This window comes from Bos indicus, chromosome 5 (assembly GCF_029378745.1).
Source record: "Bos indicus isolate NIAB-ARS_2022 breed Sahiwal x Tharparkar chromosome 5, NIAB-ARS_B.indTharparkar_mat_pri_1.0, whole genome shotgun sequence".
In the NCBI taxonomy this organism is placed as follows: Eukaryota; Metazoa; Chordata; class Mammalia; order Artiodactyla; family Bovidae; genus Bos; species Bos indicus.
Genome location: NC_091764.1, coordinates 27715681 through 27724526, shown reverse-complemented (window position 1 = coordinate 27724526; position 8846 = coordinate 27715681). Strand labels below are relative to the sequence as shown.

General features: G+C 49.1%; 1 protein-coding gene across 1 annotated transcript; it reads left to right on the top strand.

Annotated features, from left to right (window-relative positions):
• The first annotated feature begins 2535 nt into the window (after positions 1-2535).
• LOC109558347 (keratin, type II microfibrillar, component 7C-like) lies at positions 2536-8265 on the top strand. The gene is made up of 5 exons (XM_019959792.2): positions 2536-2648; positions 3856-3981; positions 5927-6147; positions 7140-7171; positions 7658-8265. Exons 1-5 carry the CDS (start codon positions 2646-2648, stop codon positions 7846-7848), a joined length of 573 nt encoding a protein of 190 aa, XP_019815351.2. The 5' UTR covers positions 2536-2645; the 3' UTR covers positions 7849-8265.
• Positions 8266-8846: the final 581 nt, after the last annotated feature.

The window sequence follows — 8846 nt, the reverse complement described above, 5'->3', positions numbered from 1 at the left end:
CCAGGCTCCTCTGTCCATGGGATTCTCCAGGCAAGAATACTGGAGTGGGTTTCCATGTTTCACTCCAGGCGATCTTCCCAACTCAGGGATTGAATCTGTGTCTCTTGATTCTCTTGCATCAGAAGGCAGGTTCTTTACCACTAACTCCACCTGGGAAGTCATATAGTGCTGACCAAGTGTAAATTCTTACTATAACAACTTTGGTGGATAATTTTTGTTTTGTCGTGTTGAACATTTGACCATCCTAAGATCCCCAAGTTCCACTCCTAGATCTCAGATGTGTATCAAAGAGAAATTCTCACATCTGTGCATCAGGGGTCATTTAGAAAAATGGTTGTAGAACCAACTTTGTAAAAGGAAAAAATAAAACAGAATAACATAGAAATGTAGTATATTCGCTCAAGAGAATACTATGAATGCTAGGGGAGGAATCTTAGCTATATAATGTTAAAAGACAACAACAAAAAAAGCAAGCCCTGTGTGATACCCTTTTTATTAAAAAACAAACAAGAAAACCTTACAGATATATTTTTAGAAATATGTAATGTATGTGATAAAACTTAAAAAAAAAAGCAAGGGGATGTTGACACAAATTCAAGGAAGTGGTTACCTCCAGAGTGAGAGGGAGAGGAAAGAATGGGTTCTTGTGGCAGTAAGGTAGTTCACGGATATTTCGTTTTCATTACACTATTTAACAAATAATGAGATTAATATGCTATTTATAAGAAATGAAACCTAAACATAAGGCTTGGTGAAAAAACTAAAACATATGAAAACCTGAACACGAGCCCTTACTTAAAACCTAGGTCCATAAATTGAAAGTGAAACATTAAAGTGATCAATTAGAGGATCAGAGGGCACTTTACAGTAGAAGTAATGTTTCATAAAATTTATTTCAGTTCATGTGTGTGGATATGTGTATAGGTACTGATCCATGATATAAAATATATTTTTAAAAAATTTACTTAATTTTTATTTATTTAACTGGCTGTGTTGGGTTTTAGTTACAGCACGTGAGATCATCGCTGAGTCATACAGGGTCTTTGGTTGTGGTGCGTGGGCTCCAGAGCCTGTGGGCTCAGTAATCGCAGCACTTGGGTTTAGTTGCTCCCGTGGCACGTGAGATCTTAACCCCTGACCAGGGCTAGAATCTGTCTTCCTTGCCTTGCAACACAGATTTTTAACCACTGGACCACCAAGGAAGTCCCTAAAATGTATTTCTTATAACTTGAGCTATGGCTACAAAAAAAATTTGACAGTCAGTACCCTAAAGAAACTCTTGCCAAAGTACACTAGCAAATACAAACCCCAAAGTTCATAGCAGCATTGTTTGCTATGACCAAAAAAAAAAAAAAAAAAAAAGCACACATGTGTATACCCCTAGGAGCAATAATCACACTGGGATACTCTACAGCATTGCAACACAAACTAAGCTAACGCATCAGAATGGTTGAATCTCACAATTAGAATGTTGAGGAGGGAGAAGCAAGTCATAGAAGCCCGCATGTGATTCTATTTATAGAAGTCTTGCTGCTACTGCTAAGTCGCTTCAGTCGTGTCCGACTCTGTGTGACCCCAGAGACGGCAACCCACCAGGCTTCCCCGTCCCTGGGATTCTCCAGGCAAGAACACTGGAGTGGGTTGCCATTTCCTTCTCCAATGCATGAAAGTGAAAAGTGAAAGTGAAGTCGCTCAGTCGTGTCCAACTCTAGCGACCCCATGGACTGCAGCCTACCAGGCTCCTCTGTCCATGGGATTTTCCAGGCAAGAGTACTGGAGTGGGGTGCCATTGCCTTCTCCGTATAGAAGTCTTAAAGGAAGGCAAAACTAAAACAGTTGCTTAGGGATTCATACACATATGATACAACAATAAAGAAAACGCAAGGGGGTGCTCAACGCAGAAACCCAAGATAGTGGTCACCTTGGAGACTGAATGGGGTCAGAGGGAGAGGACGCTGTAAGTAGGAAGGGTCCGTCCCACAGCGGGCTTTGGAAGTACTGGTGGGCACACAAGGGCTTGTTTTATTATGTCGCTATTTAAATCATTAAATGCATGCTATATATACTCTTGCATGTATGAGAAATTTATCAAACAAAAGAAAATGCCGATCAACTTGTGTTCTCTGGTCCCTGTTACTCCTTCAGTTTGGAGTCCTGTCTTTTCCCAGATTTCCTACCTACTAGTGGAAATGGACTCTCAGCCGTAATCTCTCTCCCTCCTGTCTTCTGTATTGCTACCAGACAGGCCTTCCCACACTGCATCGTACATACACCAGGCTGCTGGCCTCTTCAAGTGCCTTCTGTGGCTCCCTGTGGCCCACTCCCAAAGCCCAGACTCCCCAGTTCCACCCGTTTCCCCCACCTGAAGTCATTTTCCTTCCCCTACCCCGCTTCCTCCTCCTCCTCTTATTCTTTGCAGGTCCTTTGCAGCTCAGAGACTATCATGTTCCCCTCTGGGCTCACAGGACGGCTCTTTCCACCACTCCCCCCAAAAAGAACTCTGCAAATGTAACAAGATGAAGTCACAGAGCCCCCAGGAAGAAGAGGCCTTGTCCCTCAGAGCTGAGCATTCTAGGAGCTCTCTGGGCTAGAGCTGAGCTTCAGGGCCCACGGGAGGCTTCGAGGAGAAAACAGCTCTGCTTATCATGGTGAGACTTGTCTGGACGGCTCATTAGTTCACAGAGGAGGAGGAGTCTTGAACTCCACGCAGATCTGTTGGACCCAGCCAGGCACAAGCTTGCCTGCTGTGTCTTCAGCTTTTGGTAATGAGAGCGGGTGCGGGCAGTAAGAATAGGGCAGAGATTGGTCGGAGATGAAGTTTCACAGTCTCTTTTCATCCATTCCCCACACCCTATCTATCAATACCTTGGAAGGAAATTTGCACTGGGCTGGAGTGAACGGTTCCTATTCTCTGTGTTGAAGGGCCTGTTGACTTTATCTGTTCCTTGGGAGCAGAGCAAAGTGTGTGGACTTAAGATGCAGCCAGGCTCAGCCATTGACTGGCAGGGTTGGTCATATCCCTCAGGGTCCCTACTTCTTGCACAGTGGCTGAGCATCAGCTTGCCCAAGGGAAGATAATAGAGACAAGAACATCTCCCTGGCCTACCTCACAGGTGGTCCTGAGCCCCAGGGAGATGGTGGAGGGAAAATACTGGAGAGTGTAAGGCACTGTGAAAGCATTGGTCACGGTACCCAACTGGTTAGATGTTGGCATGTACAGACAGGATGCAGGAAGGGTAAAGGCCCACTGATTTTGTCCCTTGTCATCCCATAATGTTGTCCCAGAGTGGCCTGGGGTTTGGGGAAGTAGCTGTAAACTGGGTCCTTTGTCAATGATTAGTAACCTTCATCAAATTAGGAAAGTTTCTTCATATTCTTAGATTTGAAAAAGTATTTTTAAAATTCGGGAATGTTGAATTTTTTTTACCTGCCTTTTGTATTCGTTTAGATGAGCCTGTGTAGTGAAGGACGAGAACTGATGTCCTAGGGTCAGCTACCCTGATTCCTGGGGTCCACTCTGTGTGGTCTCAGTCCAAAGACTCAACAGACTGCGACGCTGTTACCCTTTGTGGCTGAGTCCACACCACCTCTGGCATCCGCAGACCTGGTGGCCCACGTGCCATGGTGCCAGCCAAGTGCCCTTCCTTCTCTCAACCACCTCTGGGGATAGAAAGGATGACCATGCCCATCTTATAGATGGAGCAGCAGAGGCTCAGAGGAGTCAAATGACCCACCCATGATAGCAAGTGGGTGGGTGGGTGCTGCAACAGTCTTGCTGGTCTCCAGTGAGTGCACCTGCTGCTTCCTCATCTTCTTGATCAACCCTCCACTCACTTGGCTGTCCCCACCTCACAGTGCGAGGAGATAAAGGCAACAGTGCAGAAACACACGCAGGACCTGCGACACAGTAAGGAGGAGCTAAACAGGCTGAACCAGGCCATCCAGCGGCTGACAGTGGAGGTGGATGGCACCAAGAGCCAGGTGAGGGGCGGGCGCGGGGTAGCTGCGTGGTGATGTTGGTGATGCATCCCAGACTAGACTAGACAGACACCCCTCATCCTTTGGATAGAGTTTCTCTTTGTGAATGTCTGAGCAAAGAGGAGTGTGGTTATGTGTGTATATACCATGCTTCCATTTGCCCAGGACTTTGAGTTTTTTTTTAATGTGGATAAGTAATTAACATGTAGGTAAAAGTCTATGCATATGGATGCTAGTTTGTATATCATTTTTTATGTATATATATTTTTAAGTCTGTATGTTTTGTGATTGTCCTACAGTGTGAAATTTGAGCCCATCTTCAGAAATGTCAAGATCTTACCTAGAAATTCAGTATCATGGATTCCCTCTACAAACATGCAGATCTGGCAATATTAAACTGGTCTCACACAGTAACATCTGGTGAGAGAAGAGAGGCCTCTGTCTTCTCTTTCATCTTCACATGAGGGTCATGCTCCTGCAGCGTGCCGCAGACTCCACCACTCCAAACTGCATCCTTTGACACTGAGGCAGAGGGATCTTTGCCATTTATCCTCACCTTGGCTAGTACTCTTGTCATCCTTGTCAAAGAGATACAGCTAGGCTCTGGATCTAGCTCTCTATCTAAGGTGAAGAAATGAAAGACTGAAACAGGAAAGACATCCTTGTGATTTCAGGAAAATTAGAGTGTCTATATTTCTTTGTGAAGCTGGGTACTATCCATATACACTTTATATTTGGCCTTTATTCCTTCTCCCCTCCCTCCCCGCCACCCCCGCTGTGTCCAGTCTTAGTTACAGCATTCCTAGTTCCCTGATCTGATCAGGGATGGAACAAGGCCCTGGGCATTGGGAGTGCAGTCTTCACCACTGAACCATCAGGAAAGTCGCTGGCCTATACTTTTTGATGTCTCCAGCCAGGCTCTGTAGGCATTTGTGTTTCTCAGGCTTTAGGCGCCAGAAAGAGAAGGCTCCCACATGAATGCCCTCTTTCTCCCCACCTCTCTCCCTCTCACCTGCTCCTCTTTCCCCTCAGCCACCCTCTTGGTCAAGCTCCTGCGTTGGCCCACGCTCCACCCCGCAAAGGTTCTGCTTCCAGTCAGTTCTTGTTTTCTGCAGAGACAAGTGTCTCAGGCTCTGCAGGATATTCGTGGGGGTTCTCCCTTCTCCAGGAACCCCGACTTTGAGGAGGGGACAAACTGTTCAGGTTCCAGGGGTGACAGAGTGGTGGCTGGGTGGGCCCATTGTTGGCAGTCTCCCGGCAGCCTCAGCTGCTCTGATTCCCCGACTGGTTCTCTAAGCAGCAAGTATGCCTCACCAACGCAGGCCTTTATTATCAATATTTTTTTCTCTAGAGACTACAAATTCCAGTCTGTTGTGAGGAAAGGATACTTTTCCTGTTCATTTCCCTGATGAAACAATAACCCCAGAATGACATGCTAAAATGTATTTGCTGCTTCCCAGACCCTAGCTCATTTTGGAAGTGTTACTATACTAGATGCGGGCTTCCCAGGTGGGCTAGAGGTAAAGAACCAGTCTGCCAAGGTGTGGCTGCGGAAGACACGGGTTCAACTCCTGGGTTGGGAAGACCCCCTGGAGGAGGGCGGGGCAACCCACTCCAGTATTCTTGCCTGGAGAATCCCATGGACAGAGGAGCCTGGTGGGCTACAGTCCATAGGATCACAAAGAGTTGGACGTGACTGAAGCGACTTAGCAGGCACATCCACATACTAGATGCAAAAGGCTCTCAGTCACCTAAGATGGCTGGTCCCCAACAACCTCCACCCTGGGAGTGGGGCAGACACACAAACACAGATTTCAGAGCAGGCACACTCATTTCTCTTAGCGATCTCTAACTTCTCTTCGGCCCTCCGGCTATGGAGAAAGGTCTGGACCCTTGAGTGGGGAGGGGCTGAGGATGTCCTTGTCTGTGGTCTTCCCTTTGCCCCCAGGCCCGTGAGCCAGAGAGAGGCAAGGACCCAGCTGCTCTGCAGGAGGAAAGTGCCTCAGGAAGCGCCAAGGGCAAGCTGGTCTGGCTGGAAGCTGCCCTGCAGAAGGCCAAGCAGGACATGGTGCGGCAGCTGCGTGAGTACCAGGAGCTCATGATCTTCAAGCTGGGCCTGGAGTTCGAGATCGCCATCTACAGGAAGCTGCTGGAGGGTGAGGAGAGCAGGTGAGGGCTAGGCGGTGCTTCAGATGTGGTCAAGGCGAGGAGTAGAGAAGCTTAAGGGAGGATACTGCCTGGGTCCTTGCCAGCTGGGGTTGGGGATAAGGTGAGGAGAGGTGAGCTGGGTATCCAGGGATCTCTTCTCCTGGAGTCAGTTTTTTTCCCTCCATCTCACAGACCTTTAGACCAAGGGTCCCAGCTAACAAGTAACTTTAGCACCTGTGATGAGTAACTCTTCCACTCTTAGGATCAGAAAGCAGGAGCCAGTTTGTCTTGAGACAACTGCAAGGACCAAGGCCCAGCCAGGGGGAGTAAGATCCCTGGTGTGGGTGCCTTTAACTCTGCTCCTCTCTCCTCCAGGCCTGGGGGAGGCAGGGTTTATGGCAAGAGGTAGGGCCTGGCTTTTAACATTAGGCAGGTAGAGACCCAAGGGCTTCCAGCTCCAGCTGGGCCCACTAGGCTGAGGGGAAGGAAAGGGAACCCATCATGCAGCAGACAAGCTGCATGTATTGTCTCCTTTAAACTCCTGGGAGGGAGGTTCTATTATTTCCATTTTACAGATGAGGAAACTGAGTCTCAGAGAGTAAAAGACCACCTTAGGGACCCACTGGTAGAAACAGACTGGGTGAGGCTTGAACAATATTCTCCAGACAACTGACCTATCTCCTCTGGGATCTGCCTTCAAAATGCCCCCATCCTGGGGTCTAATTTCAAGATAAGTTTAGGCTAAAGACAGGGTAGATCTTCTGCCTTCTCCCTTCTCTAAGAATTCTTTAGTAAAAGAATTATTTGAATTTAAGACAGGAAGGGTAGGGTGTAAAGGTCCAGAAGGAGTCTTTACTCAAAAGGGCTGAGTGGATCTGAGAGACCCAAGTAGCTTTCAGAAGGGAAGGATTTCTGCCTGTCTGGAGAGGGCCAGAAGTGCTTTGTTTTGAAGAATGGTGAGTATTCTGCCTGGTAGATGGGTTCACTCACCTGCTGCCTCCTTCTCCCTGCAGGCTTGATCTGGGATTTGGGGCAGGAAATGTCAGTAAGTAAATAAGAGAGTAACCTGGGGTGGAAGGGGCCACATATCATCCCCTCCCCACCCTGGGCATGTATCCTCTCTGGGAAGGAGTAGGGAGCCTCTTCCCCTGTGTCTCCCCTTTGTGAGAGCTGTTTTTTCTCTTGGGGGTGGTTAATTGGTGTTTGTGTGTATTGGGAAAGGGGGTTCTGTGGTCTGCTCTTTGGTGGGGGATCTATAGATGTGTCCTGGGGTGTGGGAAGAAGGTCTGTGGATTTATCCCCGTGGAAGAGACTGTTTTATTCTCGCGTGGGGGAGAATCTGGGGCTGACTCCAGGGAGGGGACATTCCCGAGTTTGTTTCTTAGGGGATCGGGTCTGTGTATCTGTCACTTTGAGGAGTTTGCACGTCTGTCTTCTGGTAGGGGGAGGTGTCTGCACATCTGTATATCTGTATGTCTGTCTTCTGGGGCAGAAAGGGCAGGGGAGACTTAAGAGTTTTTTCCTCCAACAGCCGCTCTCCGCTCAGCCCTGGGAAGTGCTCCCACCGGCCTGCCGGGCTCAGCCTCGGGCCCTGAGGCACTGCGGCCGCCCGGAGCGGGTCCCAGCGCCGTGGAGACGAGCGCCCCTAGCGGCGGCTATGCGCTCTGCGGCTCCCCCGGCTGTGTCGGGGGTTTACGCTGCAGCCGCTCACGCGGATGCTGAATCCTTCCTGCCCTACTCCAGAGAAGTCAAGGAACCCTAGCTTCCTCTCCAGTGACTTGGACCTGTGTCTCAGATGCCCGCTCCCACGGTTCCGACCCTCGTCTTACCTCTCCCTCTTGTCCCCACCCTAGGGTATAAAGTCTTTGAATGTAGTTTATTGGACCATGATAGACCCGTCCCCAGTGTGGGGATAGGCTGGACGCTGTGCCACTGGGAAGCATGGTATTTGTCTTCCCTGGACCCAGCACGCCTCCCCTCTGAACTGCCCCATCCCCTTCTTTTCCTGGGACTCCTCCTCTGCAATAAAAAGTTATGTAGCAGTTGGAGCCTTTCTGCTGTTTGTGCCTAGATTCTTCAGGCTCTCTATCCCCAGAGCAAAGACAAAAGCTGGCTGGATTTGGGGGAGGGATAAGAAAAGGGGAGACATTACCAGGAAGCAACCCCACTTTGGGTGTGTGGGTTCATATAACTTCAGCTGATGGTGATATCAGAGGACCGGGATCTTAAGGGTTAGGGATGTTCTGTGTGGTGTCTGTGTGCGTGTGCGTGCGTGCGTGCGTGTGTGTGTGTGTGTGTGTGTGGGCCCCTGGAGCTACCAGGAAAACCCAGTGAAAGGGAAAGAAGGGGTTGATTCATGCATGATGGTGGACTGATTCCCAGCCTGGGGTCCACAGGCAGCTAATCTTGCCAGAGCTGCCGAGAACTGCATTCATTGATCCACTCACTCTGTAAGTGCCGAATGGCCACTGAAGGTCAGGCATAGTGCTTGGTGGGCAAGGCACTCTAGTCCTGGGCAATGGTCTGGTGGTGGTGGGTGGGGGGCAGGCCTTAAACCAGGAAATGGAGCAGAAAGAAACACAATGATGGGGTTGAAGGTGAGCCTCACTCTATTGCCCTGGTGCGAGCACTTGAGGACAGGCCTGGGGGAAAATGACCCTGGCAGATTAGGGCTGGAGGACATGGACATAGTTGGGTGGTCCAGGCTTTAAATGAACAAA

What these genes read in the sequence shown, in the direction of transcription:
- LOC109558347 (XM_019959792.2), top strand. An exon ending in TGGATGGCACCAAGAGCCAG is followed by an intron (nt 3,982 to 5,926) that starts GTGAGGGGCGGG and finishes CTTTGCCCCCAG; the next exon opens with GCCCGTGAGCCAGAGAGAGG. An exon ending in ATTTGGGGCAGGAAATGTCA is followed by an intron (nt 7,172 to 7,657) that starts GTAAGTAAATAA and finishes TTCCTCCAACAG; the next exon opens with CCGCTCTCCGCTCAGCCCTG.